Genomic DNA, 20,107 nt, shown 5'->3' on the forward strand with positions numbered 1-20,107 from the left:
GCAGCCGCCTTTAGTGGGACACGGAGGGGGGGCGGCCGGCGGGGGGGAGGGCGGGCGCAGCGCGGTGCGCACGGAAGCGAGACGACCTGCGGTGGAGCGGGGCGGCGCTCAAGAGGGGGAGGGGCGCGGGGTGGGCGGTGGCGGCCGAGAGGGGCACCAGCTCGAGCGTGCAGCTGTCTAGGAAGTGTCTAGGAAGTGTCTAGGAAGTGTCTAGGAAGTGTCTAGGAAGTGTCTAGGCACCAGCTCGAGGGTGCAGCTGTCTCTCCGCTGCACGTCGCACAGCTGGCCGAGCAGCGGCTGCAAGTGGCCGCCAACCTAATAAACATCAGATACCATCAGATAGTAGAGTATGAGAGCGGCGGCTGCAGGTGGCCGCCAACCTAAGATCACATCACATACCATCAGATAAGTAGAGTATGAGAGCAGCGGCTGCAGGTGGCCGCCAACCTAATAAACATCAGATACCATCAGATAAGTAGAGTATGAGAGCGGCGGCTGCAGGTGGCCGCCAACCTAAGATCACATCACGTACCATCAGATAGTAGAGTATGAGAGCGGCGGCTGCAGGTGGCCGCCAACCTAATAAACATCAGATACCATCAGATAGTAGAGTATGAGAGCGGCGGCTGCAGGTGGCCGCCAACCTAAGATCACATCACATACCATCAGATAGTAGAGTATGAGAGCGGCGGCTGCAGGTGGCCGCCAACCTAATAAACATCAGATACCATCAGATAGTAGAGTATGAGAGCAGCGGCTGCAGGTGGCCGCCAACCTAAGATCACATCACATACCATCAGATAAGTAGAGTATGAGAGCGGCGGCTGCAGGTGGCCGCCAACCTAAGATCACATCACGTACCATCAGATAGTAGAGTATGAGAGCAGCGGCTGCAGGTGGCCGCCAACCTAAGATCACATCACATACCATCAGATAAGTAGAGTATGAGAGCGGCGGCTGCAGGTGGCCGCCAACCTAAGATCACATCACGTACCATCAGATAGTAGAGTATGAGAGCGGCGGCTGCAGGTGGCCAGCCAACCATCGCAGAGGCGCAGGGCGTGCACTGCAACCGCACGTCTGCCGCCTGGCGCGCCGGCGCGCGGTGCGTGTCCGCCAGCGGCACGTCGCAGCCGTCGCCGTCGAAGACGTTTGGCACCTGTCGCGAGGAGGAGGAGGGGGGGAGGAGGAGGAAAGGAGAGAGGCGCCTTGCGCTAGAGGTCTCCATACGGGTGGCCTCCGCCGGTGTTGTCCCACTCGTACTTGTCGTGCGACTCGTGGTGGAAGCCAGCCTAGTCATCACAACACACGAATGATGCGGACAACAAGTTCATCTGATTGTCGTGCGACGGGAGGAGGAAGCCAGCCTACCCTCGCAAACACCTCGCCTCGCCACCTTAGGGCAGGGGTGGAGCGGTACGCACGCCGCGCTCCGGACGGCGCCTCGGCCCGCACACGCACGCCCAAGTCGTTGACGCACCTGACTCACACACAGCAGGACGTGAGCGCCGCGCGACTCGACAGCAGCGCTCCTGCTGCGAGGTCGTCGACGCACTTTCCGACTCGGATGTCGCCTGCCCAGCGCGTGTACCTGCGGGGCGTGCAGTGGACGTGTCGTGGACGTGTCGCGGATGTTCGCTCGCTGAGCTCGCGTGGCACTGATCGTCTCGGAGAGTACTGGAGAGTACGTCCTCGCATGGTATCACTACCGCCCGAGCCTCGTGTGGCACTGCGGCATTGTCTCCGAGAGTCGGGCGAGCATCGGGCGGGAGAGGGCGTAGCCGGCGCCGCCCGAGGCGTACGCGATGTGTACCTTGGGGGGTGAGGGGGGGGGGGGGGGGGCCAAAAGGTGTCCCCCCTGGCAAGGAGGAATCACCTGGGAGGAGTGAGGCCCTTCCAGGGTGTGAGGGGGAAAGGGTCCCCCGGTGTGTGGCTTTCCCGATGTTTGGGTTTTTCCCCCTCCTTCCCCTCCATGTCGATGCGCGGCGTCCAGTAGAGCCCGATGTACCAGTCTCGCTCCGCGTGGTACGAGCCGAGCATCGCCAGCAGGTTGCCTGTGCGTCGGAACCTCAACGACATGTCACGGACACGTCTGCCGCGCCTCTCAGAGCGGCTGCGAACGGCTGCCCATGTACACGTAGGTGTCGTCGTCGCAGAAGAAGATCCAAGCGTGGCGCGGGAAGCGCTTGTGCAGGTCCATCAGCGCCTGCGGCGGGGCGCCGCTCTCAGCCGCGCGAGGAAGCGTACCCTCTCGCTGGACCATCACTGGTGAGCCGCGGCTCTCTCTGCTGCTGCTCTCCCTGCTACTCTCTCTGCTGATGCTCTCGCCGGGAAGTTCTTCCATGCGCCTCCGCCGACCAGCTCCTCCTTCGGAGGCGGCTCGAGCGCCTGGGGGAAAGGGCCGGGCCCTGAGCCCCGCGGCGCGCACGCCTCCCTCCCCGGCAGGCGCCCTCACCACAGTCGGCTGCAGCGCCTCGAGGTCAGCCTCGGAGTAAAAGACGACGTCGCGCGCCTGCGGCAGCCAGCTGAGCTGCTGTGCGTGGACGCGCGACTGCACGAGGTTCTTCGCGGTCAGGATGCCGAACGCAACGTCCTTGACGCTCAGCTCGCTGCCCGTCGTCGGCGGCGACGAGGAGCACCAGGCAGTGTCGGCCTGCTCAGGCGGCGGCGAGCTGGCTGTTCGAAAGGCGGCGGACGGCCGCAGCGGTGGAGACGCGAGCTCGGCGGCGGAAGGTCTGGCGGCGGCGGCGGTGGTCGTGGATAAACTGGGGGCAGCGCTGCTGGCACACGCACAGCTGTCTCGGACAATGCACACACAATAGGCGAGGAAGGCTCCGGCGAGCGTGTGCAGAAGCCGCGACGAGAGAGAGAGGGAGCGGTGGCCGCCATTCCGCGCGGCTGCGAGTTCTGACGGTGGCTTGTCGGCGCGCGATGAGCGCCAGCGCATGTCTCTGCTGGCCGACCAGACCGGTTTACCAAAGCAAGAAAAAAAAGCACGGGCCCTCAGCGGAGCTGGGAAGAGGACCGCCGCAAGCGGCGTGGCGCGGGTCGGTTGTGCATCCCTCCGGGGGCCCCTCTGCGCCGGGGAGGCGTTGTTGGAGGCTAGGACGCAAGCGTCCGTCGCCCTTTTCAAACTCGGGGCCCACTCCGCTACGCTCCGACCCGAATTTGGAGGGCCTGAAAAGTTTAAGGTGTTGCTGCGCAAAAGGGGTCGGACACAGGGCGCAGCTCATGCTAAGAGCTAGAAGGGGAGCTAGAGAGAACGACTACCCTGTCCCGTTATTGCGTACACCAACACCACAAAGCTCTCTCTCTCCTGTCCTCACTCACTCCAGGGGGGTCACAACTACTGAGTCCCTCGAGTTGCCGACCGAGATGATATGGTGTGGCTCGCCGCTCTCGAGCCAGCCGAGCAGATGGAAGTGAATCTGCCCCCTCCCCGCCGCTCCCTGGTCCCGGAAGCGACGGGCCCAAGCAAACTCCATCACGTAGTAAAACACACTGATGCCGAGCGCCGGTACGAGCACCTCCTCAATGTAGGTCTTGGCACGCTGTTCAAAGTACAGCAAGCGGATCTCCTCCTGCTCCGCAAGGAGGGTGGCAAAGGTGTGACGAGTCCCAGCGCTGGCTGTGCAGCGACCGACCGGGCAGGCGGCGGCGGCGCGGACCGTGAGGTTGTACTTGAGGCTGCCGCCGGTGGCTTCGGTGAGGACCGCCTTTGGAGGTAGGGAGGGGGCGGTGGCGGTGAGGGAGGCTGCGGTGAGGGGCGGTGGCGGTGAGGGAGGCTGCGGTGAGGGGCGGTGGCGGTGAGGGAGGCTGCGGTGAGGGGCGGTGGCGGTGAGGGAGGCTGCGGTGAGGGTAGCGGTGATGGCGAAGGGAGGGGAGTGGCGAGTGGAGAGGTGGCGGGGCGGGGAGAGGCCAGAAGGCGAGGGGGAGGGTGGGAGGCGGCAGGGAGGGAGAGGCGGTAGGCGAGGCGGGCGGCGGAGGAGAAAAGAGCGGCGGCGGTCGGCAGGCTGCAGGGAGAGGCGAGGGGGTGTCTTGTCCGTGTGTCCCTGTCGCCATGTGTGCCGCCAGCATCTGTCCTGCGTCCACCCCGCGCCGGTGAGCCCGTCGAGTCTATCTATCGCAGGACACGCGCCTTTGGGATGGACTTGTCGCAGACGAAGCGGACGACCATCGAGCGGCCCGCCGCGCCCCCCGGGCTCGATCCGAATCCGCAGCGTGTCGTCCCCAGCGGCGGTGCTGCGCGGGAGGCGGCCGCGGGCACGCTGGGCTCGATCAGCGGCTTCCCTCAGTTGCTCCGTCCGAAGCGGACGTTCTTCGTTTACGCACGTCTTGGCACCAGCTGAAGGCTTGCCCGGCCGACATCACGCAGTTCGTGCACGGTACCCGGAATTGTCGCTTTTCTGACTGGCGAAAGAAATCTGACTGGGACGCCGAATTTGTAACAATCGCTGCGACGGCGCCGCGCCACAGCTTGCCGAGCGCCGGCCACAGGCCTGCCTGCAGCCCAGCCACACCCGCCGCGGCGGCAGCTAGTCGGTTCGGCCTTGACTCGCGCGCGCCGAGATGGGAGCCCAAGTATGTGAGCGCGCGGCGCGTCGACACGCCTCCGCTTTTGTAACAAAGTCTGCTTGGCTTGTGCAGGTGATGCCCAGAGCTGCAGCGGCGACGCCGGCAGCCTCGTCTCGACCTCAGAGGCTGCCGGCGTGACCATAGATCTGTGCTCTATCCGTCGGTGGTTCACCGTACACGCCTGTGTAGGAGCGGCTCTCGCGTCGCTACGCGCCGCCGAAGGCTGTCTATGAGGGCACACCCGAGGAGGCGCGGATCTCAACCTGCTTGCGGCGGTGACCAGGTCACAGGCATCGGCTGTGACACTGGAGAGTCGAGCAGCGGCACTGAGGATGCCTTTCAGGTCATTCCAGCGACCCACGGAGCACGGTCTCAGTGCGCAATCACTCTACTAGATCCCATCCTTGCCGGGCCTCTGCGAATGTAGGTACCGAGTTCATGCGTGCCCAGTTACAGGCTCATACTGCCTGGTCTCCAGCACCTATGATCACCGCGCCAGGCCGCAGTCGACGACTTTTGTGTGCGCTGGCCGCACTCAACCGTTGAGTCGCGGTGTATCAGCCTGACCACACTCGGGACCGCGTAGGCGATGTGGGCGACTCTGGCCGTCCTGCATATGACCGACCATGACCCAGGAGGAGTCTACACGAGACATGTCGTACCTGGCAGGCGCTCTCGCAGCAGCACTATCGCGTGCGGCCGAGTGCGAGCTTCCGTGCCCGGTGCCAGACGCACTCGGCGCCAGACGTCCTCGGGAGCTCGCAGTTTTGCCACGGCAGTTGCGATCCGGGCGATCAGAGAGCGCCGGCAGCTCAGGGGATCTTGTCTGCTCACCTGAGGTCGGGAGGGTAGCAGCGGCGAGGCCATGCGCCAGCGTGAGCCATCCGTATTAACGGTTGTTACAGATTAGTCAGATTTGCCGTGACCGCGTTCCGAGGTCACGATTTCGGCGTTCTCGTGTTGACCACTGTGGGTGTGCCTGGCACTTCTGGATCATGTCTCTCGGTGTCCTAGCACCCCCAGGCGATGGGTTTCACGGCCCCGTACCGCATGGGGCGCAAGGCCTCGCGCCGCGCGTGTGGTTCAAACTTTGTTACAACCCAGTCAGAATAGGGTCAATTCGGGGTATTCGGATTTTGCTATTTGCTCGTGTGGGGGTATATGGCAGATTTGTCAATGGTACCGCGTCTGCGACGCGGGCGCCTTGCGGGCAGAGCCCTTAGCCACCCTTTTATCTTGCGCGGTCAAAACCGATAATAAACGCTCCCAGTGCTCCAAGATGTTAAAATCCCTGTGTGGTGGCGGCGTGCCGTCCTCCCATCCCTCCCTTGGGTTGTCCGTTTTCTTTCTTTTTTAAATAAATAAAGCAACCCGACGGGCAGACCCCGCCCCGCTCGCGGAGGGCAGACCACCGCGCACCACACAGGACGCAGACATTATTTAGGCACTGCGCGACTCCTCGGGATTTCTGGCTGGGGAGTTGGGACGAGTGTGTGTGCGTGCGTGCGTGCGTGCGTGTGCGTGTGTGTGTGTGTGTGAGTGCGTGTGCGCGAGCCGCCCTGCCCGCTGCGCTGCTAGGGATGCGCTGCGGGAAGGCTCCTAGGCCTCCTCGTCGCTCCCCTCGTAGAGCGAGGGCTCGTTCGAGGCGTGGGCCGCCGTCGTAGGGGGAGCGGGCGGCTCCGCGAGCGACGCTCGCCCAGTTCTTCTTGTTGCTCTTGACCTCGCCGTCCGCCGCGCCGGTCTGCGCGCCGCCCGCGGCTCGTGCCCAACCTGACCGCGCTCGGCATGCGCTCGTAGACTGTGTCCTTGAAGGCGGTGTGGAGGAGCGCCTCAAAGTTGACGCACGGCGCGTAGCGGCAGCGAGCGCTGGTCTTGCACGGGAGGGCGGTCTGGTTGAAGTTTGGGCAGTAGCCAAGCCCGTCGCGCGCCGCCATCGCCTTGACCTTGCCCGCCGCGCGCGCGACCTCGACCTTGTTGTCGACGATGACGCTCTGGAAGGTCTTCTTCTGGGCGACGTTCGCCGCTACTGCGCGCCTATCCTTGAGTGCCTGCGCGCCGCACTGCGCGTCGTGGATGATGTCGTCGCTGGTCGTCGCAAAGGCGCGGCACGATGGGCAGAGCTTGTTCCCGAGCACCTTGAGACACCCGACATCGAGGCGGAGAGGTCCGCCGACATCGCCGCTCGCGTAGACGTTGGGCAGGACCGCGGGGAGGTTGCAGGCGAGGTTCTCGTTCTTGAAGAGAATGGAGCCGTCCTTCTCGTCGGACTTGGTGCCCAGGAAGGAGTGATATCCCTCCTGGATGGAGACGACGTTGCCGAAATGCTTCTCGAAGAGAGGGGCGAAGTGCTCGATGCTGCGCGGCGGTGTTGATGGCGCCGCGCGTGCGGATGGCGATGAGGCCGTCGGACTCCGTGGTCGCCTGGGTCTCGCGCGCCTCCGCCTGCTTGCCCCACTCGGAGGCGTCGAGAGCGACGAAGGTGATGGTGATGTCGTCTGGAGCTGGGAGCTGTAGGACGCCACCGCCGGCGTAGTGCTCGAGGAAGGCTCGTGCCTCGCTCTCGCCGTTGAAGGCGACGCAGATTGCCCGCGACGTGCCGATGACGGGCACGCTGATCGCGCTCGCCGGCTGCGCCTCGCCGCCTGGTGTCTTCTTGATCAGCTGGCGCACCTTGGTGACGAGCGCCGTCGTGTTCTGGATGTCCGGGATGTGCGTGCCGTCGCGCGCCGCGAGCGGGCGACGTGCAGCAGGCGCTTCGTGCCGCGGTCGGCGCCGGCGGCCGCCTCAGCGGCCATCTGTGTGGCGTCCACGACTCTGGTGTCTCCTTCTTTGGCGTCGTCGACGTCCATGCGCGCGCTCTCGAGCTCGCTGTTGAGGCGGCGCTTGACGCCGATCGTCTGACCATCGTTGGCCGCTCGCTTGCGCGCCGTCGCGGCCGCGCGCCGCGCCCTCGGCAGCGGTGCAGCGTTGAGCGCCGGCGGCGGCAGGCCGGCCGAAGCGAACGCCATTCAAGTGGTGGAGCGCCGTTCTCAGGGCGGAAGGCACAGAGCTCACACAAATCACAGCACTTGGAGCACTTGGAGTGCAGTCATTAACCTCACATCCAGGGCCGGGGAGCTCAGAAGCGCACCCAGCGGGCCGGATGATCGGTGTCGGGTTACGGGCAAGAGAGCCCTAGCCCCGGGGGTGCGCATTCGCAGGGCAAGGGCCTTAAAGTAAACACGGGTCTCCGAGGGTTGGTTCTGCGCTTCGGGTGTCCCCTAGCGGCGGAACGCCCCCTCTACTCGGAGCTAGTAAACACCAGACACTAGACACGAGCATGACGTATACTCTCACCCGACATCGCCACTCAGGGCTCCTCCGCCCGATCTCCCCACCCCCCATCCGAGGGGGCTCCCCTCTCCTCCCGGTCCTCCCTCCTATTCGATTTCCGATGGTCCGGCGTCGGCTGCGGAGCCCGCCTTCCCCTCTTATACTTCTTTGACCGCGGTCTCGCCGCCGTCTCGTCTTCGGGGGCTATTCTTGTTGCCTCCGCCTCCGGCGATCCCGTGCCCGACTCCTCGGGTGAGGGCGGCGGCATTCGATCGCCACGCCGCCCCTCCCCGGGAGGTGGGGCCAGCTCTCTATCGTCCTCGGCTCGTCCGTCCGTCACAGCAATTTTCTTTTCTTCCTGGCACGGGACTAGTGTAAAAGAAAGAAAACAGACAAGAACGTGGGATAGGGGAGGCGGACAGGGTCCACACCTGCACGGGACTGAAAGAAAGAAAGAAAACAGACAAGCCAAGGGAGGGATGGGAGGACGGCACGCCGCCACCACACACCCACCCTCGGGCGTCTACCACTTCCTATCTCTCTCTGCACTGCAGCGCGTCAAAAATTCTTTTCTTCCTGCGGTTGAAGAAATCGAGCGAAGCGGCCATGGCCTCTGCCAGCGAGCAGCACACGCGCGCCATCCTCGGCGCCGTCCAGCGGGTGGGCGAGCAGAAGCGCGACCGCGAGGGAGCGCTCGCACGCATGCGCGCCTGCCTCGAGGAGTACGAAGCGCTCGGCGCGACGCTGACTGCGCTGCCTGAGCGCGTCGAGCGGCCGGCGATGGTGCCGCTCGGCAAGCTTGCGCTTTTCCCGGGCACGCTGCGCCACACCAACGAGGTGACGGTGCTGCTCGGCGAGAACCTGTTCGCGCTCCGCTCCGCCTCGCAGGCCGTCGGGATCGCTGAGCGCCGCGCTGAGTTTGTGGCGGCGCAGGTGCAGTCTCTCGAGGAGGAGGTGCGCGAGCTGGGCTCGGAGCTTGAGAAGCTCGGAGCGATGCACACGCTCGGCCTCGACCCCGCCAGCGGAGGAGGCTGCGCCCCCCATGCGGGTCTCGCGCTTCAAGGCGGCGCGGCAGAGGCAGCAACCTTCAGGGACGGAGTGAGAATGCGAAAAAAGACAACAAGCTCGTACCGCGTTCACCGCTCAGAGCTCAGACACCACTGAGGCTGGACACGTTTTTTAAATAGATCTATCTCCTCCGAAGGATCTGCCGTCTGTCTCCTCCACTCACCAGTGTGTCAAGGCGCGCGGTCGCGGCTCCTCTCGAGGCACAGAGCCACAGACGCCCAAGGGGAGACGGCCCGGCGGTGCCGGGCACGCTCGCGTGCTGATTTGCTGTCCCTGCAAAAACACTGGCCAGGCAGCACGCAGCAGCGGCTGGTGACGGACCAGGCGCACTTGCATGCACAGTCTTAGGCCTGGTTATCAGCGCTCTAATGATGGGTTCAGCTGGTAGGGTCTCTTGACTCTTCTTTCCGCAGCCGCTCGAAGAGATCGTCGAGGTGAGGAAGCTTGTCCGTGTCGAGCCGCACGAGGTGGCCATCATGCGCGACAACAAATATGCTGCATTCACTTTCCACGGATCCACGCGGGCAACGGCACCAGCGACGAGTCTGGTGCTGCGTTCCACATCCCGCCCTTCTCCGAGCTTGTCATCCTAGATGCTGAACACAGATCCGTGTGGTACAAGGGGACGTGCATGCAGCAATTGGCAGCAGACCGCGGGCTTGAAAGAGCTTCACGTTCAAGTCACGCATCCAAGCAGCACTGCATGTACAAGGAGTGCGTGGAATGCCAGACGAACCTTCAAGGAGATACGCAATGGATTCACTCACAAATCAATGCAAACGGATCTCCACCCGGTTGCTTCCCCCAGGATTAGTCTTCTCTACCGAGGGACGAACTAAGGGCGGCTGGGCGGGGCTGCGGCCGGAGCTAGCATGGCTCGTCAGAGCCGAGACCCCGGCGAGGCGGCGCTCCGTGGCTCCGATGGGCGGCTACCTAGCCAGTCGCGAGGTTCTAACCGCTTGCAGATCGGCGACAAGGATCGTGCGTGCGCGGGGCTCCTCTACCTCTTTGCGAATACTCCCTACATACATCTCGTACCGTAGTTGGGAGGCGGGTCTAACCCCGCCGTCCCTGGCGACGAGCCTGGGCAGTGCACACAGGCGAGAGCGGCACACCCTCTGTAGACTACGTCGTTTCCGAATATACGAACCCAATTCCCAATAAGTGGGATCGAGTAAAGACACACGTGTGAATGGGTAATGACACACACGAGTGGGAGATCAATCCCCGGGCAGCGACGCCCACCCCCGATTGAGACGGGAGAGGTCGAAAGCGGCAACCCGGCTGCCCGAAGCGTGAATGATATAGTACGAGATTGGATCTCGCGGGCGCGCGGCCGCCAGCGACAGAGCGTCTCGCTGGCGGACGGCGAAAAGAGGAGCCCTGAGGTGACGCACGACTCCGCAGGAGAAAGCCCCTCCCGCCCGTGCTTGTGCAGCGCAGCCTCCTCCTCCCTACTCGCAAGCCGGGTAGCATGGTGGTGATTATCTTGGGTTCCACCCTGCGGTGATTATCTTGGGTTCCACCCTGCGGTGATTATCTTGGGTTCCATCCTGCGGTGATTATCTTGGGTTCCACCCTGTTGGTGATTATCTTGGGTTCCACCCTGTTGGTACGCTCGGGGTCGTCTGGCAACGGCACCGGGAGCTCGAGACGCAGCTCTCGGGGCAGCCAACCCAGGAGTCGATTTCTAGGACCAATATCAATGACAATCAATATCAGCATGAACAACGGGGACTCGGACGCGATGGATAATCGGAGATAGCCGCGCAGCGGCTATGTAGGTTATCCGACAACGCGAGGAGAGGAACCGACATAGAATAATCACCGGAAGGTGTGGAACGTGACGCGATGGCCGGATCGTTACGTCCGTCCGTGCGCGGAACTCGTGTGTCGGACCCTCGCGCCCCCAGGCGCCCGAGTCCCGTTCTCGTCTGCCCCACCCTCCCTCCCTGGCAGACGATTGTGTTGTGTTTGTGTTGTGTGTGAGCGTCGGGCCGCCTTTTTGGGCGCCGACGCTCCCCGGGGTCGTCTGGCAACGGCACCGGGAGCTCGAGACGCAGCTCTCGGGGCCAGCCAACCCAGGAGTCGATTTCTAGGACCAATATCAATGACAATCAATATCAGCATGAACAACGGGGACTCGGACGCGATGGATAAGCGACTGCACCTCCACCAACTCGAGATCACAGACCTCAGTGGTCAGTGCTCACACGACTCCTCGCTCGAGCATCTACACCGGGGAAGATTTGCCTCCCACCAGTTCTTGCTTCTTCATACTTCAATCTCGACTGCTTCTGTTGGCCTTTTCTGAGATCTCTAAAAGGCATCTACGGACTACAGTCCCCAAGGATCTTCCGATGTTGGGTAGAGATTTACATGTATGCAGATTCTCTCACGCCTCGCTCATCTCGAACTTTGCGTCGAGCTCCTTGTCGAGCCGCGCGACGATGTCGCTGCCGAGGGCGGCGGCGGGCGTGAGGACGCCTCCGGGGCCCGCCTTGGCCTTCTCGAGCAGCACCATTCCCGCCTCGACGAGCATCTGCGCAGTCATCAGGTAGCCCGTGTCCAAGGGGAAGTGGTACGTCGACTTGAGCGGCGTCTCCTTGCCGTCCCGCTCGACCATCCTCCCCCTGCCGTGCAGCTTGAGGTAGCCCGCGTCCATGTCCTCGCGTGACGGGCCCTCGCCCGGCGCAGGCAGGAACCGCGCGAAGACTCGCGGCGCCATCACCGCCGCGCCGACCAGCGCCTCGTTCGCCTTGGCGCCCGCCCACTGCGCCCACGTCGGGTGGCCTCGCAGCATGACGTCGGCGTACGTGAGGCTGGCGCTGTAGCCGAGCAGCGCCTAAAAGCAACCACGGCTGGTCACGGGACCAGGCCGCAGCAGTCGGAGAGAGGGCGGCGAGGGGACGGTGCGTTGGAGCGGCGCACGCAGTTGGCCATCACCGGCCCCATGATCCACGGCCCGCCGTACTGCGCGAACTCGTCGCAGTAGACGTCCTGCTTCGGGTTTGTGATCTTGGTCAGGCTCTCCGACTTGCTGCCGTCCGGCCTCTTGAGCAGCGGGTCAAAGTCTGGCTTCGCGCCGCCGCGCCTCTTGCCGAGCTGGTAGATGGCCGTCGTCAGCGTGCCGCCGCTCGCCGCCGCCGTAGCGCCGAACTCGCCGTAGGTCCACGCCTCGGCCAGCTCTGCGCCCTTGCTCCTCGCCAGCTTGCTCATCTCAAAGACCGTCAGGTCCCACGGGATCGCGTCGTTGCCGCAGTGAATGACGATCTTGGCGCCCGTCTTCTGCGCGGTCGCGTCATGCTCGGCGATCATCTTGCGGAAGAAGTCCGACTCGCCCGTGATGTCTGCGTAGTGGACGCCCTCCTCGGCGCACACCTTTACGAGCGTCTGAGAGTACTTCTCAAAGGGGCCAGCGCAAGTGAGGACGACCTTGGTCTTCTTTACCACCGCACGCAGCTTCGCCTCGTCGCTGATGAGGCAGGCGACCTCGATGGGCGGCAGCGCCGTCGCACCGACCCTGTCCGCGATCGTCTTGACCGCAGCCGCCGCCTTGGCCTCGTTGCGAGCGCAGCAGGCCCACTTGATCGGGTAGCTCTTCACGAGCAGGTGCTCCGCGGCGAGCTTGCCCGCGAAGCCCGTCACGCCGCAGAGCAGGATGTCGTACTCGGTGCCCATCCGGTCGAAGGCGAGGCGGAGGCGGCGCCACAGTTGGACGAGAAAAGCCGCACCGCACGACCAGTCTTCGCCGTGCGCAAGCGCATGAAGCAAGAATTTTACCCGTTTTGGCCTTTCTCGAGGTTCTCGAGGTGGATATCCTTTGGCCGCGTTGGGTAGCGAGGATTGGCCTTTAAGAGCTCTACACGCTTTTCTCTGCAAAGGCTATCTATATTCTTTGCATCATATTCTCTCTGGGCCCTCTATATTCTCGAGAATATTCTCGAATATTGAGAATATTTTGACCTCGAGTATATCGACGGAGACCAAAAGTCGCTCCCAAACCCGCTCAGAACCTCCAAAACTTAAAGATTTCAGTCGGCATCGACCCGAAACCTACTGTTGAGGGGGGAATAGCTGTTTCGAGCTCTCGTCAAGACCGTTTTAGACGCCGCACAGCGGCAACGTCAAGAATATTCAAGAATATCTTTGGACTCGTCACTCGAGGTCCACCAAGGTCAAGGGCTGCGGAAAGCTCGTATATTCTTGAGGGAAAAGCCGGCCGGGGCATCTATCTATATTCTCGAGAATATTCTCGAATATGGTTATGGAAGTGCGCGGGACCCTCTATTTATTTATATTCTCAAAGATATTCGAGAATATGGTGTAAAGGCCAACAAACTCCCTCGCACAACACTGGGCACGGGACTGGCGCGCACTGGCACTAACACAGGTACACCTGCAGCAAGAACTCTGCGACGCTCGGGCTCATACTGTACTAGCACCCCACCTCGCGAGCCGACGTTCTGGCTCAGCGAGGCTGCTGCGGAGAGCACTCGCGGACTGATCTTCTGGCCCAGCGAGGCCGATGCGGGGCACCCGGCGGCTCGGGTCACCTCTCCTACCACTGTCGACTCCAGAACCCCCTTCGCGTCCGGGATCACGGCGCACTATTGAGCTCATTGTTCGCCCGCTGGGGGGACCGCTGGCATTCTGCGCTCTGAGCGCCCTCTGTCCGCCCTCTCGATCCGCGTTCTCCCCGCTCTCGCTCGGCTCACGCGGTACACGGACGCTCGTTATTTATTTTCCATTTATTAATCAACAAAACTCACCGCCATCGATTTCCCCGGCTACTGTACCTCACGGCGACCTCTCGCTACTGTACTCCGAGTGATACTGATCTAGATGCCGCGCGAGCCGCCGCTCCGCTCGGCGCCCGTGAAACTTGACCATCGCGTGGAGGGCGATGCTACCGACGGCCCCTCCGGCAGGTACCCCGATTAAGGGACTGAGCATCGTGATGCCGATCAGGGCGCCCGACCACATTGCCAGCTCCTGCGCGCGTTTGCGAACGGCTTTGTGTCTCCCAAGAACCTCGCCAGGCGTGGGCGGCTCCTCGCGCAGGTTGGCGAGCGCCTCCTCTGGACGGAATGGAGTCGAGCATTCGATGAGGGCAGTCTTCGCTGCATGTTTGGGCAGAACCAACGCCTGACCGTCACCAGTCAGGTAGAGCCGCTGGGCCGGCGGAGTCAGCGTTGCGCGGCGCCGCCAACGGTGAAGGAGACCGATTGCGTGCATGAGGCGCGAGGAGGACATTATCGTTCCTTTTTTCAGGGTTGCGGAGCCAGCGGGTGCGTCGTTACTGATTGCGAGGGAGCTCGGGCAAGCGGGAAGGTCTTAGCAGCTGATCGCGAGCGAGGCGAAGGGGACCCACTTTTCCTTGCAGACCTTGCTGTCCGGGACAGGGGTCCTTTGTTTGGGTGTTCGGGGCCCGGGAAGGGGAGGTTTACCCGTACCCCCGGGGGGGATTTGTTACCAAACCCGTACGCCCGGGGGGGATTTGTTACCACCCCCGGTTCACCGCCCCCCCCCCGCCGCCGCTTTTTTTCCAACCAACCTCGATGGAGGAGCCCCCGACGACTGTTGAGCCTGAGCCCCCCCCCCCCCCCCCCTCTCCCCCCAGCCCGGCGAAAACTTTTTCTGGGGCTTTGCCGCCGCCTTCGAAAGGAGTATTGCCATCGAGCCAGAGCGACTTGCCATGCATGTCATCCTTTTGCTCTCAGCTGCACAAAATTCGCGGTCGGCACCTGTGAATGGGGTGACTTTGCGGGCACGACAGTTAAACGGGCGCAAGGGACAGAGTACAGAAATGAAGCCACACTGCTACTCGAGTGGCTCGTTCTTTTCTTCTGCCGTCTGCTCACTGCTCTCTGCTGTGAGTGAGAGAGAGAGAGTTGTTTTTGTTAAATTCTTCTGCCGTTGTGAGAATGCTGAGCGTGTGGTTTTTTTCTCTCTCCTCCCTTCTTCTGGCTCTCAAGGCAGACGCCGTCACGCTCCTTAGGCCATTTCGATCGCTGTTTCCAGTGGATGAGTCGCTGTCACACGCACGTCGCTCAAGTTCCAAGTCCGACACTCGTTCCTCGTCCGTCCTGGCCTCGTGCCTTCCTCTGCCCGCCCTCGCCCCGCCGCCTCGCCCTCACGGTCACAGCCCTACCACCATCGCCACCGCCCGCCCTCACCACCGCCACTCTCGCTGCAGGTCCTCTCTTCTCGCACCCGCCATGCTCTGCCGCTCGCTCTTGCTCGCCCTCGTGGCCACCTACGCGGCACCTGTGTCCGTCGACCAGTGTGCTACTGATCGCTGCGATCCTTTTGACTACGAGTACACCAAAAACTGCTGCCAGCGCACCTGGAACCCAGGGTGGGACGGGCTGGTCACGACTTGCAAGGACGAGGGCGTCATCGCTCTGACCTTTGACGACGGCTTCACGGCTGGAGACGTCATCACGGCGGAAAGGTTGCACGCAGCCGGCATCGTTGCAACTTTCTTCATCAACGGCGACAGCGACATCAACGTCCCTGGCGGCAAGCTGTGGGGTAGCTTGGATGCCGTCGAAGGCATGGGCCACCAAGTGGCCTCTCACACCCAGACGCACTGCTGCATCGCGGGGAACGAGCACTGCCCTGGCAAAGCTTGTTCGGCGATCGGTTCGACGGTCTCTCAGGAGCTGCGCAATTTGGAGCAGGAGTACGAGCGGAACGCCAACAGATCTGCGCCAGGGGGGCCCGGCCAAGGCGGCTTCTACCACCTGCGGCCCCCGTTTCTCGACCTCTCCGAGTCGTCGGCCGCCGAGATTGTCAAGGAAGGGTACAGCATCGCCTGGCTGACTGACGACACGAACGACTGGATGGGTGATCATTGCCTCGTCTACCGCTGCCTCAACAGCATCGTGTCGCAGCCGGCAAGCGGTTCCCACAACGTGCTCCAGCACGGGAGGAACTCAGGTGACCTCTCCGCAGCCTACTGGAAGCAGTTCAAGCAGGCGGCAGACAAGAACGGGTGGAAGTTTGTTACCTTCGACCAGTGCGTCTACGGTGTCGACCACCAATCGCACCCGTCCAGCCCGCCGGTGGCTCCGCCGACGCCCCCAATCGCGCCGACGCCGTCCTCCTCCTGCTTTTGGGAGGATGGCTGCCTGCAAAAGGATATGTACTGCGGCGGCTGCGCCAGCGCCGGCGCAGATTGCACCGAAACCCCCAACTTTCGCTGCGACCACGGCTTGGCCTGCGTCACGGAGGGCTGGTCGATGTTCTGCCGCGAATCGTCAGCCATCTGAGACCACAGCTGCAGTGGGACTCAACGCAGTGATGCCTGTGCACTAGCCACCAGAACAGCGCCTCGCGCGCTCGCTCTGTGTGAACCCCGTCGCTCTCTCTTGTGGCCCCCACACTGTGTAGTAGTCAGAGCGCACGAACCAGCGTAACAGCTAAATGTTTCAAGAGCGTCCCCGGCTTCCGCAGCGCTGCACGCGGCCGGGGTGCGGCACATCTCTGCCAGTTACGAGAGTGTTACTGTTAGCGCGGATAACTAGCCATACTAGCGCCGCGGCGGCGCGTTGCTATAATGAATAAATAAATAATACGGCTACCTCTACTAGGAGATGGGTAAAATTCGTTCGTAAAAAGGAACAGGTCCCCGCCCGTGCGATAGCGCAAACTCACTCGAGACCCCAATGATTTTTCTTTTAAAGTGTTAGCCCGGGAGCACGACGCCCTCGGTTGGCTCGGTTGGAGCGGTTGGAGCTCAATTATCGCTACTATTATTTGAGTACGTTGAGATGTCCGAGCTCCTCAACACCAAGCACCAGCACATCGAGTCGCTCGATGTCGCCCCGGACGGCTTGGTCGCGCTGGCCACGTCCTCGCTCACTGGCGAGGTGTGGGATGGCCGCCTCGTCGTTCTCCGCTGCGCCGCGGACGCGGCGAGGGCTGAGGTGATTGCGAGCGTCGAGACGGAGGTGGGGAACGCGGCCGTCGCGTGGGCCGGTTCGGGCCTGGTCGCGAGCGGCGATGACGCCGGCAACGTGACGGTGTGGCGCTTCGGAACCGGCGCTGCCGGAGCGGCGGCCGACGAGGAGCGGCTGCCCGTGGCCGTGTACTCGGAGCACGACCAGGCGGTCACGTGCGTCGCGTGCGCGCCGGGCGGCGCGCGGCTCGCCTCGGGCAGCGCCGACGGCACGGTGCGGGTGTGGGCGTGCGGCGCGGCTGCGCAGGCGGAGCGGTGTCTGCAGCACAAGCCGGCGGAGCCGTGGCTCGAGTGCGGCGTCGCCGCCGCCGCGTGGCTGTCGGCCGAGCTGCTCAGCACCTGCGACGAGGAGGGCAAGGTGCGGCTGTGGGACCTGCGCGTGCCGGCGGCGGTCCGCGCCGTCGCCCGCGAGGGCTGCGGCTCAGGCTGCCTCGCGCCGCTCGACGAGACGTCCCTCGCAAGCGGCACTCGCGCGGGCGACGTGGTGAAGCCGCCACCGCAGCCCCGTGCGGCCCCTGCACCGCTTCCCGTGCCCCCCCCGCCGCCTTCGCCTCACCCCCCTCGCCTCCTCACCCACCTCGCCCCACCCTCACCCACCTCCCCTCCGCCTCCCGCTCCGCCGCCGCAGGCGATCCACGACCTCCGCTCCGGCAGCGGCGGCCGCGCTGGCCAGCACATCACCTCGCGCCGCGTCTCCCTAGGACGAGGCGCCGTGCGGTGCCTGAGCGCCCGCCCCGGCGGCGCGCCCCTCGCCGCCGCGGGACACGCCGACGGCTCCTCGCCCCTCGCCCCGGCTCTCTCTCCCAGACGCGTCGCCGACGTGTCCCCGACATTGTCCCTCAGGCTCCCTCTCCCTCGTCGACCTCTCGACGCTCGCCGCGCGCCCCGTGCCCGCCGCCCACTCCGACGTGGTGAGCGGCGTCGGCTGGCTCCCTCCCTCCGACGGCGCGCACGCCTCGCTTCTTTCTTGCGGCTGGGACAAGCGCCTCGTCGCGACCGAGGTGCAGTAGGGCCGCCCCGGGGTGGCCCTAGCTCTGATCGTGCGGGCGGCTTTGGCCTCGGCCTCGTGCATGTCCGGTCGTCGTGCGGGGAAGGCGGCTCTGAGCGGAGCCGCCTCGCTGCCCGCACGCAATTCATCATTCATCGTCGCTCGTACCCCGCATGTGCGCGGGGCCGCGGGCATGCCCCCTCCAGCGCCCCCAGGCGCAGGGGGGCCGTGGGCGATGGGTCACATGGGCGTGGCCCGTGCGTCGTGCGGTCAGGTCACAGTTATTGCTTATACCGCAGCACTTTACCACAGGATGGTGGGTGGCAGACTTTTATGACTTTTATCAGACGCCGCCAAAAAACACTAAACAGTATAAAATCACCCCTGGCACACGGGCACGCGGACGCGAGACAGTGAGAACAGAGAAGCGCTCGCGACAGGGGCGGCGCACACACCACACAGGCCCGGGGCCGGCGGGCGGACACACATACATGCTGCTGACGTGCGGAACGACGATTCCGCCAGTGGCAGTGCCCAGCGAGCAACGGCCCGCCCAGTGACCGGCGGGACGACAGCAGCATCGTGGAGTGTGAGCGGCGTGTACGTGCGTGTGTCTGGATTGGAAGAGGGGACATCTCGGCGCCTCTGCTGCGGCGCCGGCGAGGGCGCCCGCGTCTAGGCGGACTCGGCCGCCGGCGCCGTGACGGCGCTGCTGCTGCTCGACGCTGCTGCTGCCACCGCGGCGGACGGCGCTCCCGCCGGCACCCACTCGGCGGCGGCGTCGTCGGGCGGCGGGCGGACCGGCTGGCGGGGGCCGACCTGGGCGAGCAGGGCGGAAGTCTCGACCTCGAGGAGCGGCTTCTAGTGTTATATTGATAATAATTATTAATACCTGGGCGAGCAGGGCGGAAGTCTCGACCTCGAGGAGCGGCTTCTCGACCAGCTTCTTGACGGTCACCTGCCGGCGGCAAGCAGAGGAGGCTGGGCGGGGAAGGCGGCGGGAGAGGGGAGGGGGAGGGGTGTCGCGCCGTGGTTGCGGTGGTGAGGATGTTGTTGAAGGTCCAGTAGAGGCCGAGGCCGGAGGGGGCGTTGAGGGAGAACCAGCCGATCATCAGCGGCAGGAAGCGGAGCGCGACGGCGGCCGTCTTTGAGTTTTCGCTCTCGTCGAGCGCGTCAAAGGAGCCGAGGAGGTAGAGGGAGAGGGTCTGCGCGCAGACGAGGATGAGCGGGATCGAGACGTAGCAGAGAGTGTCGTGCCAGCCCAGCCGCGGGTGCCCGTCCACCCACCTGCGAGGCAGGGGAGGGCGGGCGTCTAGCGAGGGGGCGCGGGGCCTCGCCCTGGACGAAGGCGCCCCCAGAGAGAGAGATTTTAGCTTTGTGTGTTGTGTGTTGCGCACCCTTGCGTGAGCCAGGTGAGCCCCTCGGTGCGGTCCGAGATGGGACCGGAGAGGTTGGGGATCCAGAGGAAGCCCTCGTCGAAGATCTTTGCCTTTGCGATCGCCGTCACCGAGTAGTACACGCCGAGGAAGACCGGGATCTGCGCGAGCGACGGCAGGCAGCCGGCGAGCGGGTTGACGTCAACCTTCTCGAAGAGGGTTCCGATCTCGTTGTTCTTGAACTGCGTGTTGTCGGCATACCACTTGTTGAGCAGGTCCTGCTGCGGCTTGATCGCCTTCATCTGCGCCGACGAGTCGATCTGCTTCCAGTTGAGCGGAAGCGTCACAAGCTTGACGCCGAGCACAAAGAGGAAGATCGAGAGGCCGTACGCGTTGGGCACGCCGTTCGCGCTGAGCAGGTCGTGCAGCGTGATCAGACCGTCCTCCACGGTCTTGATGTACGTCCCCCACCACCCCAGCGTGCCCTCTGCCGCGCGGATCGCCTCGGCCGTCTGCGGCCGGTCGGCTAGCAGCAGCGACGCGCCGTGCATGCCCTGCTGCAGCGCGTCGTGCAGCCCGTCGACGGCGAGAGCGGCCGGAGCGGCGTGGCGGCGCGGCACCTGCCGCAGCGCCGGGCCAGCCTGGAAGGCGGCCGCGCCGCCGCAGAGAGCGAGCCAGATCACCCTCATCGCCCAGGAGTGTGTCTTCTTTTTTTCGGACCCCCTTTTCCCCCTTTTCCTCTTCCCCCTCTTTCCGAGCCACCTGCAGACCGCCGCGAGAGACGCCGCTGTCACCATCGACGAGAGAGCCCGAGAGAACTGA

The 20,107-nt window shown here is 64.1% G+C and overlaps 7 protein-coding genes across 7 annotated transcripts; 3 read left to right on the forward strand and 4 right to left on the reverse strand.

Moving 5' to 3' along the window:
• Positions 1 to 1,214: 1,214 nt before the first annotated feature.
• Positions 1,215 to 4,717, reverse strand: EMIHUDRAFT_219670 (hypothetical protein; the record flags this gene model as incomplete). The annotated part of the gene is made up of 11 exons (XM_005758324.1): positions 1,215 to 1,292; positions 1,372 to 1,396; positions 1,502 to 1,591; positions 2,009 to 2,054; positions 2,122 to 2,206; positions 2,359 to 2,388; positions 2,456 to 2,653; positions 3,372 to 3,581; positions 3,669 to 3,716; positions 4,390 to 4,503; positions 4,694 to 4,717. The coding sequence occupies 11 exons, from the start codon at positions 4,715 to 4,717 to the stop codon at positions 1,215 to 1,217; spliced, it is 948 nt and encodes a 315-aa protein (XP_005758381.1).
• Positions 4,718 to 8,493: 3,776 nt separating this feature from the next.
• On the forward strand, positions 8,494 to 9,051 carry EMIHUDRAFT_107099 (hypothetical protein; the record flags this gene model as incomplete). The annotated part of the gene is made up of 1 exon (XM_005758325.1): positions 8,494 to 9,051. The coding sequence occupies one exon, from the start codon at positions 8,494 to 8,496 to the stop codon at positions 9,049 to 9,051; it is 558 nt and encodes a 185-aa protein (XP_005758382.1).
• Positions 9,052 to 11,209: 2,158 nt separating this feature from the next.
• Positions 11,210 to 12,691, reverse strand: EMIHUDRAFT_438849 (Saccharopine dehydrogenase). The gene is made up of 2 exons (XM_005758326.1): positions 11,872 to 12,691; positions 11,210 to 11,800 (listed from the first exon to the last, which is right to left on the reverse strand). The coding sequence occupies exons 1-2, from the start codon at positions 12,634 to 12,636 to the stop codon at positions 11,351 to 11,353; spliced, it is 1,215 nt and encodes a 404-aa protein (XP_005758383.1). The 5' UTR covers positions 12,637 to 12,691; the 3' UTR covers positions 11,210 to 11,350.
• A 1,064-nt stretch (positions 12,692 to 13,755) lies between these two features.
• On the reverse strand, positions 13,756 to 14,211 carry EMIHUDRAFT_219675 (Hypothetical protein; the record flags this gene model as incomplete). The annotated part of the gene is made up of 1 exon (XM_005758327.1): positions 13,756 to 14,211. The coding sequence occupies one exon, from the start codon at positions 14,209 to 14,211 to the stop codon at positions 13,756 to 13,758; it is 456 nt and encodes a 151-aa protein (XP_005758384.1).
• Positions 14,212 to 15,176: 965 nt separating this feature from the next.
• On the forward strand, positions 15,177 to 16,232 carry EMIHUDRAFT_219676 (hypothetical protein; the record flags this gene model as incomplete). Its single annotated transcript, XM_005758328.1, has 1 exon — positions 15,177 to 16,232. The coding sequence occupies one exon, from the start codon at positions 15,177 to 15,179 to the stop codon at positions 16,230 to 16,232; it is 1,056 nt and encodes a 351-aa protein (XP_005758385.1).
• A 501-nt stretch (positions 16,233 to 16,733) lies between these two features.
• On the forward strand, positions 16,734 to 17,931 carry EMIHUDRAFT_107102 (hypothetical protein; the record flags this gene model as incomplete). The annotated part of the gene is made up of 2 exons (XM_005758329.1): positions 16,734 to 17,427; positions 17,765 to 17,931. 2 exons carry the CDS (start codon positions 16,734 to 16,736, stop codon positions 17,929 to 17,931), a joined length of 861 nt encoding a protein of 286 aa, XP_005758386.1.
• Positions 17,932 to 18,233: 302 nt separating this feature from the next.
• Positions 18,234 to 19,969, reverse strand: EMIHUDRAFT_417071 (hypothetical protein). The gene is made up of 4 exons (XM_005758330.1): positions 19,307 to 19,969; positions 18,938 to 19,196; positions 18,802 to 18,867; positions 18,234 to 18,728 (listed from the first exon to the last, which is right to left on the reverse strand). Exons 1-4 carry the CDS (start codon positions 19,834 to 19,836, stop codon positions 18,585 to 18,587), a joined length of 999 nt encoding a protein of 332 aa, XP_005758387.1. The 5' UTR covers positions 19,837 to 19,969; the 3' UTR covers positions 18,234 to 18,584.
• Between the last annotated feature and the right edge of the window lie 138 nt (positions 19,970 to 20,107).

Source organism: Emiliania huxleyi, assembly GCF_000372725.1.
Source record: "Emiliania huxleyi CCMP1516 unplaced genomic scaffold EMIHUscaffold_87, whole genome shotgun sequence".
Taxonomy (NCBI): Eukaryota; Haptophyta; order Isochrysidales; family Noelaerhabdaceae; genus Emiliania; species Emiliania huxleyi.